This window comes from Pituophis catenifer, unplaced genomic scaffold, assembly GCF_029215685.1.
Source record: "Pituophis catenifer annectens isolate HBS135680 unplaced genomic scaffold, rPitCat1.0.hap2 SCAF_2, whole genome shotgun sequence".
NCBI lineage: Eukaryota > Metazoa > Chordata > Lepidosauria > Squamata > Colubridae > Pituophis > Pituophis catenifer.
The window spans coordinates 209,035,379-209,061,770 of NW_027256882.1; the positions used below are offsets into that span (position 1 = coordinate 209,035,379).

Below are 26,392 nucleotides of genomic sequence, written 5' to 3' on the forward strand. Positions count from 1 at the left end.
GCTTTTGCTTTTGCTCAGGCGTGTGTGTGTGTGTGTGTGTGTGTGTGTGTGTGTGTCCGTCCCTGTGTTGTGATCACTGTCTCTGAGGCAAGACCCTTATGCCCTTGAACGCAATGAGAATTCCTCCAAATTAGGGGGGGAAATAGAATACACGCCCTGAATTACTTCCTGACAAAATGTCATGTAATTTTGTGGACATACCCATGTGGTTTTCTTGGCAACAGAGTGAATGTGGTTTACCACTGTTTTCCTCTGCAGTATTTTTACAACTACCCACTCCAGCCTACATGCCAAGACGATTTTGTATTTAAAACTTAAATAGAAGTTAAAAAGCAAACGATATGAGTTGCTGCTTGGAATTTCAAATAGTTGAACTGCTTCTGCAGAAGCCCATCAGAATTCATATGGTATGTGTTTGTAGACACAGAAACTATATATTGCATATATTATAGTCATAGGCTATTCCTATTATGACATTCCAGGTACAGTATATATTGTATAAAACTTTTTATAAGTTTATCACATAAATTTTAATTCTTATAAATTCCATAAAAGGAGGAAGAGAAGAAAGAAATCAAAATAAGGACTCCCTGGACAAACATTTTACATGACTGTCAACTGGAGACAATTAAATGAGAAAATGTAGTGACCGTAACATTATATATGCAGAAAATAAGCCAATTCACTCCCATTCTAGCTTAAAACTATTTTACTTTGCTTGCTCAGATTCCTACAAAGTTATTTTGTTAAATAAAGTTAGCTGCCATTTCAAATCCCACTTGAATAGAGTGATATAAAAATCTGGATTAAAAAAAAAAAAGTAATACAAATATGAATTTCTCCTTTTTCCTCTGGAGATCAGGATGGCTCTGACCCTGCTGGCATTTCATAAATTCTTAAAAGACCTGGAGCTCTGTGTCCGGAACTGAGACCCCAAGTGTGCGCAGGGACCTGTTTCTCAGATATTTTAGCAATTATGAGATATGATTTATTCTAAATTTAATTTTTACTTATTTTTTTTTCTGTTTCTACTTCTTTTCAGTTAAAACCTGTATTAAAATTGGGATCAATAATGGATTGAAATCAAACTCATCTTACTGTATGTTTGTATATATGTACATATAATACACATAATATATGTATATAGAATAATGGAAATTAGTCAATAGGTGAAGTTTATGTACTGTATATGTAAATTTGTTTCTTGATTGAGAGCAACTTGTATGTTTTAAATGTTTTTTTTAATAATAAAGTTTTGTTTAAAAAAAAAAAAAGAAATCAAACCTAGAAAAGTAAAATAAATAAATAGATACTGTGCAAGAGCATTTTTTAAAAAATATATAATTTGGAAATATATTTATTTTAGGTGATACAATTACAGTATCTCTAAGAATTTTAGGTACCCAAATATTAATTTGGCTTACATGGGCTTATCCACAAGTATATACAATAGTATTTTTTAAAATACGCTACCTGCAGGCAAGCCAATTGTGAAAATTAAAACATACAAAAATTTCAAGGGTTGGCTTACCTGCATTTTTCATGATATTTTGTTTCAAAATTCAAGGGTCTGCTCATTTGGAGATGAGCTCATTGATGAGTATATATGGGATATATATATATATAATTTAATTTAAACATCAACTTTTTAAGAAATCTGCATTGAATATTGAAAATGATCTTTGGCTAGAAAAAAACTGAAATTATTTTAGAATTCTTTAATGTGGTTCAAAAAAAATTTAAAAAAATGAAAATTGATGAAGAAATACTTATAATGAAGGATTGATTAAATCTGAAAAACAAGTTATGTCAATTGATATGTCACTTTCATAGGCAAAATATTTCGGACATTTCATAGGTGCCTTGCTCCATCCAGTGGTTGGGCTAGGCATGTAAGGCAATTCTTTTTTTACTATACATTGTGCTTCTATGTTGGTGTAAGATGCCTATTCCATATTAAGCATGTTAAAACAATGAGCAAACATGGATTCTTGTTTTACCAAGACTACCAGATCAGATCTCAAATAATCCAGATATCTAGTAGAAAACTTTGCTGCCGCATAATGATCCAGATTTATGCAACCCAGATCCGGGACCTCTTTATTTTCCTAGACATGTCACTTTTCTATTTCTTCTCAAATTAAGAACAGTGAACAAGTAGTTCTCGATTTACAACCACAATTGAACCCAAAATTTCTGTTGCTAGGTGAGACATTTGTTAAGTGAATTTGGAATTACTATCTTTCTTGCTGCAGTTGACACAATACACCGCAGTAAAGTTACTAATATGATTGTTAAGTGAATCTGGCTTCCCCATTGACTTTGCTTGTCAGAAGGTCGCAAAATGTAATCACATGACCCCAGGACACAGTAACAGTCATAAATATGAGTCAGTTGCCAAACCTCTGACATTTGATTATGTGACCATGGAGATGGTATAAAGGTCGTAAGTGTGAGAAATGGTCATAAATCACTTTTTCAGTGCAGTTGTAACTCTGAATGGTCACTAAATGAACTGTTGTAAGTCTAGGACTACCTGTATCAGTAATCTCGGAACCAATGTCCTTGATTTCAAGCAGAAAATACCATTGCATTTTCAATATACAATACACTGTATTTGCATTGTGGATTTTGTAACATGGCTATGGATTAAAGGCATTTAGTATTTAATAACTCGGAAGCAACCTGTTTTTCATTATTGCTTCCTCTATAGCAGGGGTGTCAAACTCATGTCATCACGGCAGCATCATGTGACGTATTGGAACTTTTTTCCCTTTAAACCGGGCGTGGGCGTGGCCAGCGCGTGACGCATCCGGCTTGCAGGCTGGGAGTTTGACAGCCCTGCTCTATAGTTTTCTGCTTTATTTTGTAAAATTAGAATGGAATCGAGGATCTCTACAAATTATGACACAGCTAAATCTATATTCAGATAATGCAGCTTTAGCATCTGTAAGAACTTGCTCAGTCAGACATAAGTCCCCTAGTCTTGCATTTTTTATAATTGAATATTGACCAGCGAAAACCCCCATTGGAATTCTTGCAGTAAATACTAGCTAGTCACAAGTGGTTTTTTTAATCTTAAATTTCTTCTTATACTGTAAAGATGTCTGAATTGTACATTTTACTTTTAAAGGACAATTATTAATTATTTAATGGTGACATTCTAGTTTTAAAAAAATTAAGATCAAAGCCGTCTCATCTCTGCTTTTCAAGAGGTACAATATATCTCAGGTATTAAGGGATCAGTTGTTGGACACATGTCTATCAACGAGCCTTGATAGTACAAGGGTTTAGTGCACCCTGTTATTAACACAGCTGCCTGCAATTTCTGCTGGTTCGAATCTCTCCAAGGCTCAAGGTTGACTCAGCCTTCCATCCTTTCTAAGGTAGGTGAAATGAGGACCCAGTTTGTGGGGGCAATAAGCTGACTTTGTATAAAATATACAAAAGAATGAAGGCTATTGCTTAAAGCATTGTAAGCCGCCCTGAGTCTCCGGAGAAGGGCGGCATATAAATCAAATTAAAAAAAAAAAAAAAACCAAACTATTCATCCATCTGTGAATGCAGGTTCTGATAATCTTGCAGGAGTAGCCGACCCCTGCATTTATGTGTCTCAGTAACTATATATACCTCCTGGTTGGTATAGTGCAGGCAACAGTATATTGGTGTGGAAAGTGATTCCTAAATTAAAGAGTGTGGTTTCAACAGTATGAATACAGGTAATCCTCGACTTACAACAGTTCATTTAGTGACTGTTCAAAATTACCACAGCACTGAAAAAAATATTTTTGGTACCTCTCATCTCAATTCAATCTATAGATTTTGCCCAGGGTTTCTGCAAGTACAGTGAAAACTAAGTTTTACTCCACGCATGCCCATAGTACAGGTAGCCCTCAATTTACGACCACAATTGAGCCCAAAATTTCTCTCTAAGTGAGGCATTTGTTAAGCGAGTTTTGCCCCATTTTACAACCTTTCTTGCCACAGTTGGTAAGTGAATCACTGCAGTTGTTAAGTTAGTAACTTGGTTGTTAAGTGAATTTGGCTTCCCCATTGACTTTGCTTGTCAAAAGGTTGCAAAAGGGGATCACATGACCTTGGAACACATGGTCATAAGTATGAACCATTTGCCAAACTCTTAATTTTGATCACATGATCATGTGGTTGTAACTGTGAAAGATAGTCATTAAAAATGGACTCATGCAATTGCGATATGTATGTGTGTTTGTGTGTGTGTGTATTATATATATATATATATAATACACACACACACACACACACACACACACACATAACTAGAGCTAGTATATATATTTTTCTGCTTTAGTAGAATATTGGCTGACTGACTAACTGATTGATTATGTGCCATCAAATCAGTGTCGATTCTTAACTGACCACATAAATAGATTTGCTCCAGGAGGATTAGTTGAATATTTACTAAAGAAAGGAAAATGGGCTAAGAAAGGTTATAACCTGCAAATAGTAGTAAAAAGGCATTAGTATGTGATATATTGTGAGAAATCACTGTCAAAAGAAGTGATGCTATTCAGAATAGCCCATGGCTGTGGGGAATTTTCTGGTTTGTGTTGTTTTAACCTAACTAACAATTCCTTGAAAGTAAAACCACTACAGTGTGCAAGATGTAAGGGATCTGGCAAAATGAGCTACAAAACAAACCTCAGTAATCTATGAAATTGGCTTACTTTGTGGCTACAGGTTGGTTGCAAATCTGGATGTAGATTTTCTAGCTCTTCTGGCTGCCATTGGGTCTTTTCAGTAATTGTTTCCAGAAGAGTGTAAGGCTAAATTCTGTCCTTTCACATACAGATTTTGTCCTCCAAGAAGTCAAAAGGGAGGAGAATTGTGAGGAAAACAAGTTGTTGGAGGAGTGAGAACATGTTGGTAAGATAGAAACATAGAAGGAATGCAAGGGGCAGCCTCGACACTCTCCTTTCTTAGTACATTTTATGAAAACTGCTATGGCAATGCAACCAATATGTTTCTTTTTATTAAGACAATAACTGTTGTGGCCTGCCAGCAGCCTGCGCGGATCATGGCTGATTCCGATGAAGAGGAGGCTGGTGTGATGTCGCGCCAGCAGCCTGCACAGCCAGTGCTCACGTCGGACAGCGAGGAGGCTGAAGAGGATGTGGTGCCAGAGGCAGAGACTCAACCAGGGCCTTCAGAACCTCCAGAGGCTCCTTCCAGTGGAGAGAGCGAAGTGGAGGAGCCTCTCCTCAATGCTCGGGCACGCAGGGCTGCCAAAAGGCAGGAGTGGCTACTCAGGAGGAGGAAGTCTACTCGAGAGTAGGGCTTGAGGATAATTGGCCACTCCCTTAGCCTATTTAAGTCCCATGCAAATAGTGAGTTCTTGCTGGAAACAACTTGTATTATTATCAGAGTATTTTGGTTTATCATATCTTGTTTTCTGGGCTGGTTGCCAACCTTTGCCGGTCTTGTTTATTCTTGTTACTTAATTAATTTGATAAAGACCATTGGTGTGTGTCAATATCCTCGGAAATCCGGAGCTGGGGCAGAACAATAACTTTCTTGAGGATAGTAACCACAGATGGCAGGGGGATAACTTAAGGCTTGCTAATTTTGAATATTCATGCTTATATCATCTATTACCTAGGCATGATTATAATTTTCTCCTCCTTTCTTAGAATTAATAAATATGACTACATTCTTCTGTCGGTAGGCATTCTTCCCACTATTTTCTGAAGGGAAATTCCTCCAGTATACACTGAATAAATAACAGCTGCAGCTGTTTGATTATTGGAATTTGGTCCTGCATTTGATTCCAAATGTCCATTAATTCTTTCATATAAAATCTGTTCATCCTATATAGAAGCCAGAGGAGTATGGCTATAATTATTCTCCACAAAATGTGTGCTACCTGATTCCTGGTTAGTTTTTGCTATACAAATCTGGACCAGTTATCAGTTTTTAATAATGTTTAGTAAGTTTCATCCATAGAGTGTAAAACTTTACATCGTGGTAATGTGACTTTTCTATTTGGCTCAAAAAAGCAATAAATTAGCTAAAGCCATGTCAAATATTTTGTTTTCAGAATAAATTGCCTACTTATTCTGAGTAGAGCTGCTACATCTCTGACCTCTAGTGGTAATAGTAATTTTTGTTCCTTGACTGAAATGTCCAGGGTTTTTTTTGCATAGTGCATGCCTAGAAAGGACATTGTTTTAATGATTTTAACACAAAACAGTTTATGTCCATAGCTGTTTTTATGGGAATATAGAAATATAGTTATGTATTTTCTTGTTGATGATAATTAAAGAGATCATCACTTAGAAAAGTAGGAAAGGAGAACATGTCTTTCCTCCTGTATTTCAGAATTAAACATTAATCAGAATCATTATTTTAAATATATGTTGGGGTGATTTTTTATGTTGACAGTTTAATCAAACAAAGAAATATATTTGAGCCTTGAAATAATGTAATTTCGAGTTTTATAGTGTTGGTATCAGATGAAGAAATCAGATGCATTGATGATCAGATTTCAGTTTACCTTTAATATGTAGATACAGGTATTTAGTTTTGGCCTACTGGGACACTCTAAGCCTAGCAAAGGCATTCAGATTCCTTGATCCAAATATTAATTCAGATGACAGGGGGGTGGCGCAGTAGTTAGAATGCAGTATTGCAGGCTCACTCTGCCCACAGTCTGGAGTTCGATCCTGACCGGCTCAAGGTTGATTCAATTTTCCAGTCTTCCAAGGTGGATAAGATGAGGACCCAGATTGTTGGGGGCAATATGCTGACATTGTAAACAACCCAGAGAGTGCTGTAAAGCGTTATGGAGCACAGAAGCAGTATATAAGTCTAAGTGCTACTACTATTATTTCCTGAACCATTTATATGGAAAAATGTGACTCCCTGGTTACAACAGCTTCATTGGCTACTAATCTATTTGGGGGCATAAATCAAAGTGCTGATTGTGACTGTTGGATCAAACTTTTTTGACAGATTACTTTGTTCTGCATGAAACTATCTTCATTTGAGGGAAGCCTTTATGTACCATCACTTCAATAGCACATTAGATAAGATAGTGAGAAAGTGCATTTAGATAAACTTATTGTTGAAGTTAAGGATTTAGTCAGAAAAGTTGCTCATTTTTTCTTTGTATAGTTAATTGTTTGGCTGATGAGCTTTTGAATTTACTTCTACTTGTTAATGCCTTAAACTGGCACTGTTTCTATAGAATTAAAGGTAAAGACTTCTTGGATGTCAAACAATTGCTGATTGTATGGAAATATACATGTAGCTTTCTTGGCAACAGTGTGCAAGTGGCCTGCCTTTGCCTTTTACTGGGATTTATTTTTTTACCAGTCTAGCCTATAGCCCTGGAATTTGCTGGTCTTTCACCCAAATGCTGCCCAGGTTTGACTCTGTGTAACATGCATCAAATTGTAATTTGAGAAGACTGACCTTCACCGGTGTTTCTCAGAGGATATGGTTAATATGGACAACCTTATCAATAGGATTTTTTTAAAAATCAGTATGTATGAGAGAGTAACAAACTATAGAGTGACTTCTTCTTACGCGCCTTCTGCTCTTTTGCTTTTAGTCTACTAAAATCAGGAAGCAGTGAAGCATCTTAAAGGAGAACAGAAATGCAGCCCTGAATCTATACTATACAGGTAGTCCTCAGCTTATGGCCACAATTGGGTTCAGAATTTCCATTGTTAAGCAAGGCCGTTGTTATATGAGTTTATGACCTTTCTGCCATGGTTGTTAAGCAAATCACTACAGTTGTAAAGTGAATCACAGGGTTATTAAGCGAATCCGGCTTTTCCCATTGATTTTGTTTATCGGAAGCCAGGTGGGAAGGTTGCAAATGGCAATCACCATGACCCCAGGATGCTGCAACTGTCATGAATACCGGCCTGATCAACCAAGTGCCAGAATTTTGATCATGCAATAGTTGTAAGTGTAAGAATTGGTTGTAAGTCCCTTTTTTTTTTCCAGTGCCGTTGATCACTAAACAGTGATTATAAGTCAAGGACTTATCTGTAGTCGGATCTAAAAACATCCCTGCAGTAATTCCCTTGAAAGAACACATGTGTGTATACTCATACATTCATATACACATGTACATCCTTTTTTTAGTTGCTATAATTACTGGCTCCAGTTTGAAAATCTGTAGGCAAAAAAAAAAAATTTTTTTTAACTTGATCCTTTTTAAGATGCATCAAGCTTTCTTATCCGTAATAACCTCTGTAGCCTACCCTGCTTAAATGCTCCTTTGTTTGGGAAGTTAGGCATATGCTTTCAGACTCTCTTTTCAAATCTGTTGCCTAGAGAAGGAAATTTTGATTGGGTCTTTACAGGTAAAATAGAGAAGATCAAACCACCTCCATCTCCAACTGGTGAAGGTCCCCCCTCGCATCCCAGCTCCGCATCAGATGAATCTGGAGGATCCCAAAGAGCCAAGAACCTGATGCAGACGCTTATGGAAGACTATGAAAGTCACAAAACCAAAAGGCGGGAGAGGATGGATGAGAACAGTGTAAGCATATTCTGTTTCTCCCTTGCCATTTCTTCCACATATAACACTTAAGGAGGAAACAATCCTTAAACTTTTTTATAAATTGCCTTCGGAGAATTCGGTGCACAAAGGCAATAAGCAAAAAGAGTGGAGGAAAATTGAAGGGGGGGGAATCAGTTCCTTTTAAAGGGCGCGTGTGTGGGTTTTGCATACGAGACTGCCCAGATTGCTAAGAGCAGAATACCAGAAGCAAACAGAACATCCTTTCTGTAGCAACTCTCTACAAATGGTGAGGGAGACATTGATGGGGAAAGGCTAGTGAAGAGTAAGAGGTGGAAGTCCATACTCGTAGAAACATCGACTCCAAAATGAGTTTTGTTTCCCATGGATTGGGTGGATACTGGATAGATGTAGATGTATTGAGCTGCATTGTGAAAACTTTGATCTCTCTTTCTCTTGTGAACATTTCTTTAACTGAGATTAAGGAAGGCTGGAAAATATTTGGTACAATCAGAAACTATAGACTTACCAAGCTAGCAGTAATGGGAAATATATCTGGAAATGAGTTTTTCCATAAAGCTTTTTGAGGAGAAAAATGCCTAATTCTAACACAATCAATTTAGCCTTCCCTAAAAATTGGAGGGCCAATGTTAATCTAAGTCCCAGGGGAATAAAATTCCAAAGGGAAGGCATCCCATCACAAAAGGCCTTCTTCCTAGGTCTTGTCAGATGACATTCCTTAATAGCCAGGAGGATGCCTTGCCTTCTGAATCTGATTAGCTGGGTAGATGTATTTGAACAGAGGTGGTCCACAAATATCCCAGGCCCATGCCATGTAGGACTTTGTAGGTCATTACTAAAATCTTGAAGGGACTCGGTGGCTCAGTGGCTAAGACGCTGAGCTTATCGATCAAAAGGTTGGCAGTTCAGTGGTTCGAATCCCTAGTGCTGCATAACAGGGTGAGCTCCCGTTACTTGTCCCAGCTTCTACCAACCTAGCAGTTCGAAAAATGCAAGTAGAAAAATAGGGACCACCTTTGGTGGGAAGGTAACAGTGTTCTGTGCACTTTTGGCGTTTAGTCATGCCGTCCACATGACCACGGAGACATCTTCGGACAGCACTGGCTCTTCGGCTTTGAAATGGAAATGAGCACCACCCCCTAGAGACGGGAATGACTAGCACATGTGCAAGGGGAACCTTTATCTTTACCTTTTTACTAACATCTTTAATTGCACTTTGAAGCACCCTGATAGCCAGTGCAGCATGCAGAGCAGAGATGTAAAAACTCGCATAACTACATTTTGCACCAGCTGTAGCTTCTAAGTACTCCTCAACGACAGGCCCATGTAGAGAATTTTACAGTAACCCATTTGGGAGGTAACCAGGGTGTGAGAGAGAGGCTCATACTGCCATGTTCCTTGTAATCACTCATTTGCAAATGAGGCTGAAGTGAGTCCTGAGGAAGCCAGTTCTAAGGCTACTACAGCTCCTCTATTTATGTCCCTTTGTTTTTCTAAGGTTCTTACCATGTTTAGAAACACTCTGGACCCAGACATTTTATTGTCTAATTCTATTCAGAATCCTCATCTCCTACTGATATAATCCTTAGAGTACCCTGTTATCATTGCTATAAGGGCAATGATCTAATAAGTAGATAAAAACCTTCTTTAAAAACCCCACCTGCCATCATGGGTCCTTTTTCTCTATTAGACAATTACACATTGATTCCTCTATAGCCTCTCTGAGCTAAACCATTAAGTGTCCTTTGACCCCTGCTGAAGATTTGAAGTACACCTTAGAAGCAAAATCCATGCTAGGTCACCACCAAGAGCTTGCTTTCCTATCGTTCTTTGCTGAATGACAGCTGAGGTTATGGATCTACTCTTCCATTTTGAGATTATGACTCAAGGAAGAATGATCCTCTGTCCTGTCAATCCACAAACACCAATCTCATCTGTACGTTATAAGCAAGAAACTCTTCAATATGTATAAGTCACAGCAACCAGGGCAAAGAGGAAATCAGTTACACTCTTACCCTGTTTCCCCAAAAATAAGACATCCCCTGATAATAAACCCAATCGGGCTTTTGAGCACATGCACTCAAATAAGCCTCCCCTGAAAATAAGCCCTCCCCGAAAATATTTAAACACAGAGCTGGAAATCAGGTAAGACAGCAAGAGGAGCCCCATTTTGCTCCACGTGCCCCAAAATAATAAGACCTCCCCGAAAATAAGGCCAAGTGCTTATTTCGGGGTTCAAAAAAATATAAGACAGGGTCTTACTTTTGGAGAAACACTGTAATTTTTCTGGTGGCCATTTGTGAATTCACACAACTTGATATTTGGTTTCTCATGACATCAGGCTACTTCTCAAAACTTTGCTATACAAGTAGACCTTGGGTTATGACAGCAATTGGGACCCCCACATTCAGCGCCATCACAAATTTAAACAGCACCTACATGAGTGATTGTAACCCAAGGACTGCCTGTATTGTAAAGAAAAAGAGATGAGAAAGAGAGATTTATTTATATGTAGTCATATTTCATATTTCTTAATGGCTCATCTCCCTTGGAGAGGGACTCGAGCAGTGATCATACGTGATTCATGGAGAGAGCCAACATTTGTCTAAGCTATAGAAAATTCTAAATGGGGGCTCTGTGCAGGCACAAAACTCATATGTATAAATTCACAGAGGACCACTTCAGTGGTCTTTAATTAAAGGTAAGTAACCAGTTCTTTTTTATTGGCAAAGTACTGTCCATTTCAAATATCTCCATTTGTTAAAGGGAAAGATTTTTGTTATCTAAGAGAACCAGTAAAGTCTTAACGTCGTAAGATTTGGGAAATCCTTAATTTGTAATAGAAGTATTATATAGATAAGTAGACAGAGTTGCAAATAACACGCAGCTTATGCTGCTGTTCTTAAATTGCCTATTTTGCTTAGCAAGTTAACAGGTAAAAACTGCCTTAATGAGAAATTCAGAGATAGGTACCCATTTTCAGTTCATTTATAAGCATCATTCTCTTTCTCTGTTCTTTGCGCACTAATGAGAGTCTTTTCTCTTTCTGCTAGTACAACTATAAATTACTGTCTAACAAGGTTACTTCTGAGGTACTTTTCAAATGTTTGCCCTTTTAAGCACTTTGTTTATACATTTATTTATTTATTATTTTTCTTCTTCTTTTGCATGAGACTTTTGAGAGTTTTTGCATGCTGCTATAGTTTGCTTCCCGCTGCTATTTGTTGGAGGAATATTTGAAATTAGAAGCCATCATTTTTTCCCCCTGATTTCCCTACACCTAGACTATCAGTTGGATGACACCTCACACTGCTTTTGGGAATTCCCGCTAAATCCATAGGCTTACACCTTGGATAGCCACCAGATTATCTTTCTCCAGTTGCTTCTGCCCACCTGGTAAGTTTGGGCAGGGCTGATATGCTTCAGGTCCAACCCGTAAAATGGTGCCATCTGACGGCCCTTTTCCATTGCTGTTCAGGAACAGCATTCCTCTAAAATCTAACAGGTTTTTGTGGTTTCTCTGACATCTTACAGCCATTGTATTGTTATCTGGTTGCTTTGTCTTTGTTGGTGTTGTTTTAACTTTATTATCTATCCTTTGCAAATTTCCTAAATTCATAGTTGCGTTGATCTATACACCAATTAAATAAGTAAGATTAAATCTCTCGAAATTATATTCCAACAATGGAATGGAATTTGAAAAGAATCAAAATCAGACTTTTCACAAAACTTACATGAGAAATGGTATCTATCTGCCATTTTAGAGTTCCTTCTTAAGGGAGCACAAAAAGAGAGGATTGTACAGGTAGTCCTCAATTTACGACCACAATTGAGCCTAAAATTTCTGTTGCTAAGTGAGACATTTGTTAAGTGAGTTTTGCCCCCATTTTACGACTTTTCTTGCCACAGTTAAGTGAGTCACTGCAGTTCTTAAGTTAGTGACACGGTTGTTAAGCGAATCTGGCTTCCCCATTGACTTTGCTTGTCAGAAGGTCGCAAAAGGGGATCACATGACCCCAGGACACTGCAACCATCATAAATAGGAGTCAGTTGCCAAGCATCTGAGCTTTGATCACATGACCGTGCGGATGCTGTAACAGTTGTAAGTGTGAAAAATGGTCATAAATCACTTTATTCTGTGCTGTTACAACATTGAACGGTCACTAAACAAACTGTTGTAAGTCGAGGACTACCTGTATATAGAAACACTTTCCGGACTTGATTTACAGATTGATTTTGTAACATGGATGTCTTCCCTATGATCAGCCCATAATCCCCAATGATGTTATTAAAGAGTTATGCTTCTTGGCAAACAGTTCTGAAACCTGAGTTCAAGCCCTGCTGTAGGTATCATGCTAACTAATGGCACCTCCCTAATTTATCATTCTGGGTGTGTTGGAACAGCAATTTCCTGAATCTCCAAGCAGTGTGGCTAACGGCGATTCAGGGATTTCAATCCCAATACACCTGAAAGACACAATCCTATTCTATAACTGAAATATCACATTATTGATTCGTTATCTTAATTAGGCCCACTATAGCATTTTTTCCCCTCAGTCTGCCTTCCCTGGCAGCTGATTTCAACAAAAATCTTATGTTTTCATGTTAGATGTCCTCAGCGTACCAGGATCCTCTGTGGGTTTTTTTGCCAAATAAATGCCTACATGTGACTTTGTGGCTTAGAAGATAGAGAGGAAAATTAGAAGTTTTTTTAAAAAATTACAGACAACCTTTAATGATTTAAAAAAAAAAAAAAAACACCAAGGAAGCCAGCAAGCATTGCACTTTGTGGAAGAGGACATTATTTTGAGTGTGTAAATATAGAAGTCTCAAACAGTAGGTAGGATCATTATCAACATACATGTTGACTCATTGTATGTGTGATACTAGATGGAACTTCTAAGATCACGGAGAGGGGTATTGATTTTCTATGAGAGTTGATTGCAACAAAAAGTTTTGCCAGCAATGTTCTTGATCACAGTTCTATGTGCTCTTCTGCTTCAAGGTCTAGCAAAAGATGTAGATCTGGTTCAGAGAAGATTGGAGACATGATAAGCTAGATGGCATAGAATAGGAAACAGCAGCTGTGCCATATTAACTGAACACCTGTATGTTGTAGTTTATACTGTACATATCTACTCCAAAATAAATCCCATAGATTGGAGTTGGGTTTACTGCCGGCAAATGGGGCTCAGAATTAGAGCTTGAAATATCTTGTTAACCTTTGCTATATAAGTACTGTAAAAGACATTTAAAGGGAAGGGGGATTGGAAATCCAACACACACACACACACACACACACACACACACACACACACACACACCAAAGAGCAACCCATTTTATCTCAGGATAATAAATTAGGCTTACAGGTCAACATTCCCCTGAGAACATAAAATAGCATATTTAGTGTACTCTTTTTTTCTCTCTCATGGCAACAACCCAGGTTTCCTTTTGTTGGGCTAGCTAGGAAATAGTGACTGTACTCTATCATGTATGTATATTTTTACTTGGGAGCTCATAAGCTACATCCTCATCCCACTGTTTCTCTGTCTGATTCTGTATAAAGAGAGTGTCAATGATGAAAGAGTAAGAAACAGCCCAATACATTTAAAGAAAGGCAATAGAGGTTGTGTATAGACCAATCAAATATGTGTCTATGTAAAAGTGCTTAGCAGTGCTGATATTCCTTTAGCTTGTTCCAAGATTTGCTGTCTTACCAGCAATACTAAGAGCCTTGGTAGTACAGTGGTCTAAGGCACCCTGTTATTAAGCTGGTTATTAAGACCAGATGCCTGCAATTACTGCAGGTTCGAATCTCGCCAAGGCTCAAGGTTGACTCAGCCTTCCATCCTTTCTAAGGTAGGTAAATTGAGGACCCATACAAAGCTGACTTTGTATAAATATACAAAAGAATGAAGGCTATTGCTTAGCACATTGTAAGCCGCCCTGAGTCTCCGGAGAAGGGCGGCATATAAATCAAATTAAAAAAAAAAAAATTACAAAGTCAGTCAGTCTACAACACATTGTATAAATAACAGGGTTGAAGAACTAGCCGAAACTTCTCTATGAATTCATGTAACCAGCTCACTCTCTTTATAGTTCCAGAATTCTAGAGACCTTCGCAGAAAAAAATTGTTCTTGCCTACATTTTAAGAGTTTTGCCACTCTTTCCCTCCTGCTTCATTTTTCTAGGGGAACAAAATAGGAAAAATGCAGTGCGGTCACAGTGCTGATAGAAAAGAATATTAGTAGCTGTTTTCTAAAATATTTCTTGTAGCTGTTTCATTACCAAACTTGGTAACATCATCAGTGCCTTCTGCAAGAAAACCACCAAGCTCAGAGAGCCCCAGGGACCTCACAGTTGCAGTGCCCTTTGAACTGACAGCACTGGGAGCATATACCTGGAAGTGAATTTCCTCACCAGGAATTCATGATCAAAATATTCTGCTTCATTCACTCCCTTCTATGATGTATCTGTGCAATACTTTTACTACTTCTCCTCCTCAGTTGGAAATTCAGTGTGAGACATCAGTAGCGGTGTTATTATTTTTCTACTTATTTTACCCACCCACCCCCAAGTGCACTCAACAATGTGACTAAGTTACTCCCTTGGGTTCTCATGTAGCTGTGAATATATTTAACCTGTCTAAAATGATTTTTGTCTGTGATTTCTACATAGGATTTAGTTTAAATCTGAACAAGTTTACCTCCCTTTGGTGAAACATATTTTATCAATCCTTGTGTTATGCAAGTCATTTTGTACCACCAACCTGTCATAACTTTTCAACTGTATCCTAAACCCACACAAATATTTCAGAGGCTCTAACCTGTTCCTTGGATTAATTGAATAGGTTCTTTGGCAATTTTTTTCAATAATTCTGGTTTAAACTCTCTTGCAACTTAATAAACAGTCTTCCTGAAGTGGCCCTCTCAATCCTATCCATGTCAGTCATACGGAGATGGAGATTCTGTGTTATAAGATACAGTACATGTGCCAAAAGTATATACTAAATACCCAAGTCACTTCTGTAATGCAACTCTGCTTGAGATATACAGCAGAAAGGTGGAGATTAATAGCACTAGGAAATTTTCATCTCTCATCTAAAGTGCACACAGGTATCATAGTTAATTCAGTCTTTCTCCGCAGCTATTGAATGTGATTATTGCCATTGTTTGCAAAATTGATTTACATAAGCACTTGGGAGGCTTGGAATGAGTGGCTCAGAGAGAAGAAAATAAGGGGGAAAGTCCATAGTATTGGTTAGATTTTTGGATGTAGTTTTCTATTGAACAGGCCATAGCAACTGTACTGCCACATGTCTTTTCCGCTCAGATTATGCTTCACCAGCTATTTTTATGTTTTCTCTGCATGTGATGTTTTCATTGATGTGCTTAAATTTAAGCATCACAGCTGGATGTTTTGCAAGCACTGTTTCAGTTAAGCGTTTAATTTTGTTTTGGCTGCAGCTACGCTGATTTTTTTCTCTCTCTCTATGAGTGGAAAAAATGCAAAAGGTGGTGAGGTATGCCATTGGAAACATTTGAATTGCATATAACTTTTCATTGGCTGTCTTTTTAGTTTGTCTATAATGGACGAGGGCAACACAATAAATGATGTTTTCTTTCTTTTCCTCCTCTCCCTTCCCAGGTCCTTGAGGCTACTAGAGTTAATCGTCGGAAGAGTGCGCTAGCATTGCGGTGGGAAGCTGGCATATATGCTAACCGGGAAGAAAATGAATAGACTTTTTGGCAAAATCTCAGAACCTTTTTTTTTATTGCAGAGACCAGAAAACCAAATAAGAGGGAGGGGGGAGTTTTAATTTTTTAAAAAAGCTACAGCATTTTAATTTGGTATTTATTACAAACATACAAGTCTCTGCAATACATATTAGAGCAGGATCAGTTCATATATATTACATGCATACATGCACAAACACAACGCAGAATTGTAATAAGACATGCATCTGCTGTCCTCTCTGAAGAAACTGAAGAAGCAGACAATAGTTGTGGAGTTGTCATCATCACTAGTTAGAAGAAACCGCAGCAGGGATCATCCAAGTGAATATATTTCCGAGTGAGTAGAATTGAAACATGTGTCCTTCACAATGTCTGCTTCACTTATGTTTGGAACAGGAAGAATCTGGATTATATACCTTTTGACCACAAGATGGCACTTCTGGATATGAACAATTTCAACTTTCTTCGAGCTTGGGTTTTACAACACATAAGTGGCATTTCTAAGGGGCCTATTATTCTGTTATATCCTAGGTATAACATGGGGGGGGGCTTTGATTTTTGCTATTTTGAAAGAATAGAGGTTCTTGGAGTCTACATAACTGTTTCTTTTTAAAGAGGCTGTTAATTTGCAAATGTGAATGTACAATCCATATATTTAGCCATAAATGCAATGTATTGTTTTTACTAATACTTTGGAAAGTATGGAGAGATGGCAAACGGTTTATGTTTTTCTTGTATGTGTTATTGGGTGTTGTTGCAAACTTGCCATCCTGTTGTGTTTTTTTTTTTCATAATCAGTATGCTTCATACAATTCTTTAATATTGCTGCACATTCTATAGATAGGTTAGAAGATCTAGAAAGAAATGCCAAACCAGAATATCTTAATTCTAGTGGTTTGTATGCTTGCAGTTATGAGGTTGACCTCAATGTGTATTTGTATTATCATTTGTGCTTAATAGGCTACAAGTATTAGATACCGAAAGAGGGAATATATAATAAAATCAATAAGGAACAATCACACTGAGTTAGGAAGGTAATCAGAGGTTTGAAAATGTTTTGAGTATTTTTTACTAAAGCAATAATTGATATTCAGCAGATTGATAAATAGAAGAATATGAAAGAAAAATAGTTATATCTTTAACTATATTTATACTATATAAATGTCTTATCTTAGTATTATTAAAGCATGAGGAGGAATGTTTTGCATTTCCAGAAAGTGAAAGTTGTAGAAGGTAGCAGAGAGAGGAATCAGAGACAAAGATTGGGGCCAAAGGATTATTTTTGCTGTTCCAATTGTGTTTTCAAAACTAAAAAATAATGGAGCATCTTTAGTTGAAGTGTAGATTGCGAACTCACAACAAAGGAATCAGAGATGTGTGAGCGCAATTTCTGTATGTGTAAATTGGAAAAACAGGATCGTAGAGATTTGGTTGTACAGATTTATTTTCTCCAAAGCTGTTTGTCAGCTCTAGGGGTATAAACATTTTTTCTTTTTCTTTTTTTCTTTTTTTATGAAAGGGATCTAATATGGCACTAATCCACTGCAGTATTTGTAATAACAAAGCTGACCCAATATGGTATTTGCATGAGTTACTATTTCAAAACGTATTGAACAGTTTTATAATCTGATATTTAGAAAAGAAAAATGGTATTTATTCTTGCCAGAGTATTAAGAGCTGCCAGAATATTCTTTGTTCAGGGAATGCAGTGGAGTATTGGAAATCCATAATTTCTAAACTAGAGTAGATAATATTTTAGGCATTGGAAAGAATGTTATATGAATCTTAAAAATAAAATTACCATTGCCTATTTTTAAAGGAAAAACCAACAAGCAGTCATGTATACATTTCACTTTCCAAATGTTTCATATTGTGAGCAGAATTTTTGTATATTTCTGGTATTTGAATTTAGAAGACAAGGAACATACTTAATTTTTTCCCCAACTATTAGAGGTACAAATTAGGGTGATCACACAGCCTTGGAGAGAATCTTGTCTTTGTTGGGCACAAAAAAAAAATGTAGAAAGGTTGAGAGATCAAGTGATCCTGCTTATATGTACCACAATCTTCAGAATTTCTAATCCAAATCTCCCAGCCATGTGTTTTGATCTTCTATGGCCAGCAATAACATTTGGACTTGCATGTATGTAATAATTGCTTTCATCTGCCATAGCTGAAACAGGAGAGATTTTTATTTGCATGCATATCTTCCATTGCTAGCTTACAAACCAAGTTAGCATCTTACTCAATTTACTATAAATCCATGGGCAGATGTAACGGATCTACGGTAGTATCTGCAGATTTTGAAACGCCAAATACCAATTCTACAGTTGGAATATGTTTTATATAAATAATTCCCATTTGATTCTGTTTAAAATTTTCTAAAAGTTTGGGATGCAATCTGGCCAGATTTTAGCATTCCCATTGATTTCCATAGGAGCACTTGGGATTTAAATGTACTTAATTTATCCATTTTATTTGCTAAGCAAGGTCAGAGTTTATAATGAAGCATAGGAAAGAATAATTCAAGGCATATATATGAGTTGAAATAGGTATGTGAAGAAAAGAGGCGGGCACAGTAACCAAGAAAACGAAAGAGTAGGAGGCTGTCCGAATCAAAACACTGGCCAGCAAAGGCCCATTAATATCTTCAGTATTTTGTTTTTGAGCCCTGAGCACAAACTGCCTATACAGTCGAGCTGACTTGTATGTGTATGTGTGTGTATGTGTTTTAACTCCTGAAGTATATATTCTTTAAAATGAGGTGAACATTCTCAGGTTTATGAAGAATTATTAGTCCTAGACATGCAATACGCTCTGTTAAGATCAAAAACGAACGAGGAGAATAAACGTAACCACCTCTACTTCATTACAACTCTTTTGCAAAAGTGTGGTTTTATAGTGAAAAAAATAAAACCAAAGACAATTATTTGCTTGGAACTGAGTAAATTTCCCCCCCCCCTTTTTTTTTTTTTTGGTTTGTTGTCAACTTAGCATGAAGGACAAAAGAGTTGTTCAGGAAATCCCCATTTTCTACATATATAAATAAAAATGACTTCACAAGTGTCTTTCGGTTGTCTCAGTTTCTTTTTCCCTTTGCAACAGCCACAGTGAATTCAGCATCTGGCATTGGAGGGAGGGGGAGGCTTGGTAAAAGGAGAAAAAAGAGGCTTACTATGCTGTTTCCTTTAGATTTTAGTTCTGATGACTTACAATTCTGAACTGCTGCGAGCGGGCATGCCCTTTTTCAAAGATTTAAGGAATTTCTATGCCATTTTCAGGAAAATATATCACAATCTTTTCACATTGTAACAGCTTCTTCATGAAGATGCATGAAGCATGAAGAATTAACAAGAAACAAAAACAGTTCTCTCAAGTTCTTCCACTCTCTATGGTTTGGATAAAAGTCAAAAATTATGCACCAACACACTCTCTGTTACGTTGGAATTTATTGTTGCGAGGTAATAATGCCACTTGCTCAAAATCTAAACAGCCCCAAAAGATACCTGGCCTCAGTCTGCCAGAGCTGATCTGCAAGCTTAATTTATAAGGACCTTGCAAGCCATACTTTTTTTTTTTTTTTTGGTGGCTACTTGACCAACTCAAAGTGCAATTTAAGCACTGTTAATTAGCAATTAAATTCAATGAACTTTACTCTTTATTTTGACTTGGAAGTGTGGAATGAGGAAATGAGCCACCTCCTTCAGTGATGTAAGTATGGCTTCTAAAATATTGGGTTCCAAATGCCTAAATCCAAAGCTTTAATCTGCTGCTTTTTGAATAAATGAGGCATGTAAACATAATGTGCCTGTAAAGGCAGCATATTACAATAGTCATTAGGAAATGAAATTACAAAAGCAGAAGTAGAAAAAGAATAACGCTCCTGGAGGATAATCCTTTGCTCCTGTTCACAGAGATTTGGTGAAAAGAGTAATTTCAAATGGCTTGATAATACTCTATTACTGTCATCTTGTGTAGCCTTTAAGAACAGTCAGTGTTTCTGTTTTGGATTTATTTGGATTTGTTTTAGAAATATTCTCCAGTGAGCCAGCATACATGCTAATGAAAGATCCTGTCTAAACAGTTTCTGTCCGAGTCCGTGTTCTAACCTGGACTTGGTCATCTATCTCTTCTGGAAACAATTATTTTGCTCTCTAGCTTTAATTTTAATCTGGACATTCAGTCAAGAGGGCACAAAATGATTTACTCATTGTCCTTGCCTTCTTTTAATCAGAAATGAAAACAATCTGGACAGATTCCTTTGAGGCTTCGTAATACTTTTTTCTTTGTTTCTTTAACTGATTGGGAGCAATCCAGAGTTTGTTATAAAATGGGTGGCTGTATAAATATTTTAAATAAATAACTGGCTTTATAAACCACTCAAAAGTTCTGAGTCGCATGCATGCCAACCACTATAAATTAGATTAAAAGCAATAAACTTTACAATAAAACAGTACCCTCCATTCATGAAAATTAATGAGGCACAGCAATGTAGAGCCAAAGATTCTAATCCTTTCAACCAACATCAAGGAGAACAAGCTTCTCTTGGTTGATGGAGCAGATCATCCCATTCCATAGTCTGACAGATGTCCTAAAAATCAGGATGTGCGGGGTGGGGGGGCAGCATTCAGCTATTTGGGGGAATGCTGTACCCTCTTGGGACAGTGCCTGCATGACTCCCAGCAAGCGGCTGTCCCTGAAAAAAGTAATACAGAGCAAGACTTCCCTACTAGATCTTACTGAATGGCCAGATAGTTCTGGAAGAAGATGGCTCTGCAGATCCCCACACCTGAGCCATGACAGGCTTCATAAAAGACAAGCAGAACCTTAAATTACACCTGAAAACCAACTGGCAACCAGTGCAACTCTCAAAGTGGTAGATGTACAAACTGAGAGGTGCCTCATCCCCTTACACACACCAAAATAGGAGTGATCAGGAATTCCATTTGGATTCATTAGATTTCTGTATGATTTCTGAACCAGTTCCTGCTCCTGAGTGGGAATGGAAGACTATCAACTATCAGAAATATGAGATGTAGAAGAGACATATAAAGAGGTTCAACGGTATTTTTAAAAATTAATTTGAAACTATTCCAAGGATCTCTTCCCTTCAGAAAGACACATTGCACAATGAGATATATAGAGGACCAAACAACGACATCATACACTGATAATGTGTCTTGTTAGCCATAATTTGTGTTTTCTTGGTGAGATTCTTCACAGAAGATATATTTTTTTTAATGGATCCAACCATTATTCCTCCCCATTTGATACCCTGAATTAAGGGACTACAAGGTTGTAAAAAAGGAGGGTTTTATTGATACAGGCTCATCCTCCTGGTTAGTCCTTACGTAGGTTCCTTAAATACATGGGCATACAGTAGCTGTCTTTCAAAAGATCTGCTTTTTTTACAATACTGAAAAAAAGCTGCACAGAAAGTCAACTTGAACTAGGAAAGAAAGACAGGTTTTGCTAGTTGTGTGCTGCTGTTTCAGTCAGCATGGTATGCATTACAGGTTTTCTCCTGCTTCTGCCAAGAAGAGGATTCGTGTGGCTGTTCTCTACCATTTTTAATCCTGTTGTAGCAGTGATCCTATTTTGCCTGCCCCAGGGGTGTCACTCAAGGCTCGGGAGCCCATTTTCGCTGGCAGAGCACTTGGACCACCCTGGCCATGCCCGCCCCAGCCCCCCAAGGTCAAACATAACCCTGATGTGGCCCTCAATGAAATCGAGTTTGACTCCACTTGCCTACCCCATGGACTACTTATGCATGCCGATACCCACAATCCCTTGCTATCCGCACTGCCATTCTTCTGCAACAGTGGCCAAGGACTGAGCCAGAAGAGGATTGATTACTTCCTTCTTTACCCTGCACATGTTTCCATACTTGGTAGCCTGACTGACACGTCACAGGTGGGGAGGAAGGGCTTGGGTTGAAGCAGGTGGAAGCCAACTGATTCCAGGGTATTTTGGTCAGAAATAGCCCAATGACAAGTTGCAGTTCTAGGCAAAAAGCACTTTCACTCCCGTGAATGTTTAATTAGGCAACTTATTTTAAGAAGTATCTGATCCTTTCTGAACTTCTGTTCTTGATTCTCTAATAAAAGCTGTCAGTTGTAACTTGATTTAGATTTTATTTTATAACTCTAAAAAGCCACCTGAGTCTAGACTAGACTGTGAATAGGCTTACACAGTGTGCTTGGCAAACATATTTGCTTGATTTAAACCAAGGTTACTGGAAACTATTTTTTTTTTAAAAAAAGGATCTGTCTGTCCTCTAAAGATGCGAAATATCTGAAAATTTCCCTGTGAGCGCTCAAGTAATTAATAATATTTCATTGTATTCTGGAATGCACAACAGCTCTCTTGTAACACACACTATTTTAGGATTCAAAATCCTTTTACTCACCCTTCTGGTAAAGTTCATTCCCAAATGTGATTTGGGAACCGCTTCTCTATCAACATATGTAGGTTGTAATAGATTTCTCTAATCCACAGCCTTTGTTCTGATTGCAAAACCAAATATGGGTTGAAAGCACAGCTGCTTGAAAGGAAGATGTTAATCGGCAAAGAAAGTATCATTGAAATGTTGGTCTGGGGTTTTCCCTTCCCTATTGCTGATTTGGCAAGAGCTTTAAATATTTTAAGGAAGCAGAATTGAAAACGGCATTTAAAAGAAACACTAAAAAGCATCAGCTCTCTAAACAGAGATGAAAAATCCCCTATCAGTTGCAGTGTTCCCGATCTCGAGAAAAAGAAATCACTACCTTTTCCAGGAAACAACTTTGATGAAATATAATGCCGTTTTTTCTGACTGGAAGCACAGAAACCCAAAGTCCTCTGATCCAGAGAAAACACTGAACTAGACCAGTGATGGCGAACCTTTTAGACACCGAGTGCCCAAACTGCGCACGTGTGCATGCTGAAACAGAAAGGTGTGCATGCGCACGTGCGAACGTACGCATGTGCAGCAGAGACCCGAAGACCAGCTGGCCGGTAGGAGGCGGGGCATCCCAACACCGACAACGCTGCAAGAGGTAAGTTCTTTTTCTTTCGTGAGCTTCTATTTCTTCATTTGCAGGGAAACAAGCTCACGAAAGAAACGCCACGGAGATCTGACCTGGGGCAGTGCCGCACATGCCAGCAGAGAGGGCTCTGCGTGCCACCTCTGGCACGTGTGCCATAGGTTCGATATCACAGAACTAGACTGTCATGCTGTTCCCACTTAATCCTATATACTGAACGGTGTCCAATTTAGAGAAGAGAGTTCTCATATGGCCTTTTCTGTACAGGGAGGTGAATGGTTGTGCAAGATTGCAGCCGAAACCAAGTATGTACAAGTCTGATGATTTGTGATTTCTATAGCCCCCTCATCTGTCTGCCACCTTTGAAATGTTCCGTCAGAGGGTCAAATTTGCACTGTTAAAGAAATTTGCACTTTACAGAAAAAAAGTGACCTGTGATCGTTTTTCACACTTACAACCATTGCAGCATTCCCGTGGACACATCATCATAATTAAGTCACTTGGCAACTGGTTCATATTTATGGCGGTTGCAGAGTCCCAGGATCATATGATCCCGTTTTACGACCTGACAAGCAAAGTCAATGGGAAAACCAGATTCACTTAACAATCATGTTACTAACTTAACAACTGCAGTGATTCACTTGACAACGGTGGCAAGAAAGGTTATAAAATGGGGCAAAATTCACTTCACAAATGTCTCGCTTGGCAACAAAAATTTTGGCCCTCAATTGTGGCGTAAGTCGAGGACTACTTACATTATGGTGATGAACTGAGACAAAAAAATGGTTACTCATTGTAACAAGGTGTGGCAGAAGCCTTGTTTTGCTGATCTACCTGTGAGCAGTTTCGGTAGTAAAGCTGGCAGGGAACATTTTTTTAACCCATCACTGAGGCCTTCTGTTTACTGACCGGTTTTCTTTCTCAGACATAGAAAAGGACTAATATTTACTTAGCTAGCCTACCCATCAACCCTTTTACACACCGTCTTTCACACTAAGAGTGCCATGCTGGGTGGCTGGGATTAAGAGGCTCCTGCTGTCTTTTAAATTTTCAGTTGTTCCTCTTAGCTTTGTTTTCATCTGGTTTTTAACTTGTTTTTAACTATAGTTTTTATATCACTTTACTGTTTTATCATAAATCATCCAGAGACACATAATTGTCATGGGCAAGTTTGTTAGAGATAGGTAGATAGAGAGATGACAGATGATAAATTGGATAGGTACCCTGTTTCCCCGAAAACAAGATCCTGTTTTATATTTTTTTGAACCCTGAAATAAGCGCTTGGCCTTATTGCCATGCACTCAAAAGCCTGATTGGTTTTATTATCAGGGGATGTCTTATTTTGGGGGAAACAGGGTAAATAGATAGGATAGATAGATACAGTTGTGCTCATAAGTTTACATACCCTGGCAGAATTTATTATTTCCTGGCCATTTTTCAGAGAATATGAATGATAACACGAAAACCTTTCTTTCACTTATGGTTAGTGTTTGGCTGAAGCCATTTATTATAATCAACTGTGTTTACTCTTTTTCAATCATAATGACAACAGAAACTACCCAAATGACCTTGATCAAAAGTTTACATACCCTGGTGATTGTGACCTGATAACATGCACACAGGTTGACACAAAGGGGTTTGAATGGCTGTTAAAGGTAACCATCCTCACCTGTGATCTGTTTGCATGTAATTAGTGTGTGTGTATAAAAGGTCAATGAGTTTCTGGCCTCCTGACAGACCTTTGCATCCTTCATCCAGTGCTGCACTGACATTTCTGGATTCTGAGTCATGGGGAAAGCAAAAGAATTGTCAAAGGATCTGCGGGAAAAAGTAGTTGAACTGTATAAAACAGGAAAGGAATTGCGAATGCCAATCAGCAGTGTTCAAACTCTAATCAAGAAGTGGAAAATGAGGGGTTCTGTTGAAACCAAACATGGTCAGGTAGACCAACTAAACTTTCAGCCACAACTGCCAGGAAAATTGTTCAGGATGCAAAGAAAAACCCACAAATAACGTCAGGTGAAATACAGGACTCTCTGAAAAAAATGTGGTGTGGCTGTTGCAAGATGCACAATAAGGAGGCACTTGAAGAAAGATGGGCTGCATGGTTGAGTTGCCAGAAGAAAGCCATTACTACGCAAATGCCACAAAGAATCCCGCTTACAATATGCCAAACAGCACAGAGACAAGCCTCAAACCTTCTGGCACAAAGTCATTTGGAGTGATGAGACCAAAATTGAACTTTTCGGCCACAACCATAAACGCTACATTTGGAGAGGAGTCAACAAGGCCTATGATGAAAAGTACACCATTCCTACTGTGAAACATGGAGGTGGATCGCTGATGTTTTGGGGATGTATGAGCTACAAAGGCACAGGAAATTTGGTCAGAATTGATGGCACAATGAATGCAGTATGTTATCAAAAGGTACTGGAGTACAATTTGCATTCATCAGCCCGGAAACTGCGCATGGGACGTACTTGGACATTCCAACATGGCAATGATCCTAAACACAAGGCCAAGTCCACCTGTCATTGGCTACAGCAGAATGAAGTGAAGGTTCTGGAGTGGCCATCTCAGTCTCCTGACCTCAATATCATTGAGCCACTCTGGGGACATCTCAAACGTGCAGTTCATGCAAGACAGCCCAAGAATTTACAGGACCTGGAGGCCTTTTGCCAGGAAGAATGGGCAGCTTTACCATCTGAGAAGATAAAGAGCCTCATCCACACATACCACAAAAAAATTCAAGCTGTCATTGATGTTAAAGGAGGCAATACACCGTATTAAGAACAGGGGTATGTAAACTTGTGATCAGGGTCATTTGGGTAGTTTCTGTTGTCATTATGATTGAAAAAGAGTAAACACACTTGATTGATAATAAATGGCTTCAGCCAAACACTAACCATGAGTAAAAGAAAAGGTTTCATGTTATCATTCATATTTTCTGAAAAATGGCCAATAAATCATAAATTCTGCCAGGGTATGTAAATTTATGAGCACAACTGTAGATAGATGATAGATAGATAAATAGATAGATAGATAGATAGATAGATAGATAGATAGGTAGGTAGATAGATAGATAGATAGATAGATAGA

At 38.1% G+C, this 26,392-nt stretch overlaps 1 protein-coding gene across 4 annotated transcripts in view; it reads left to right on the forward strand.

The window, feature by feature from the left end:
* The window catches only part of PALM2AKAP2 (PALM2 and AKAP2 fusion), a 253,616-nt gene extending 234,282 nt beyond the window's left edge, over positions 1-19,334 (forward strand). For 3 of the 4 annotated variants that reach the window (XM_070938551.1, XM_070938554.1, XM_070938553.1), the window contains 3 exons: positions 8,352-8,530; positions 11,584-11,622; positions 16,180-19,334. In XM_070938551.1, coding sequence (XP_070794652.1) covers positions 8,352-8,530; positions 11,584-11,622; positions 16,180-16,272 — 311 coding nt within the window. In that variant the 3' untranslated portion in view covers positions 16,273-19,334. The remainder of the gene's footprint in view (positions 1-8,351; positions 8,531-11,583; positions 11,623-16,179) is intronic. The other variant, XM_070938552.1, reaches the window with a different exon arrangement.
* Positions 19,335-26,392: the final 7,058 nt, after the last annotated feature.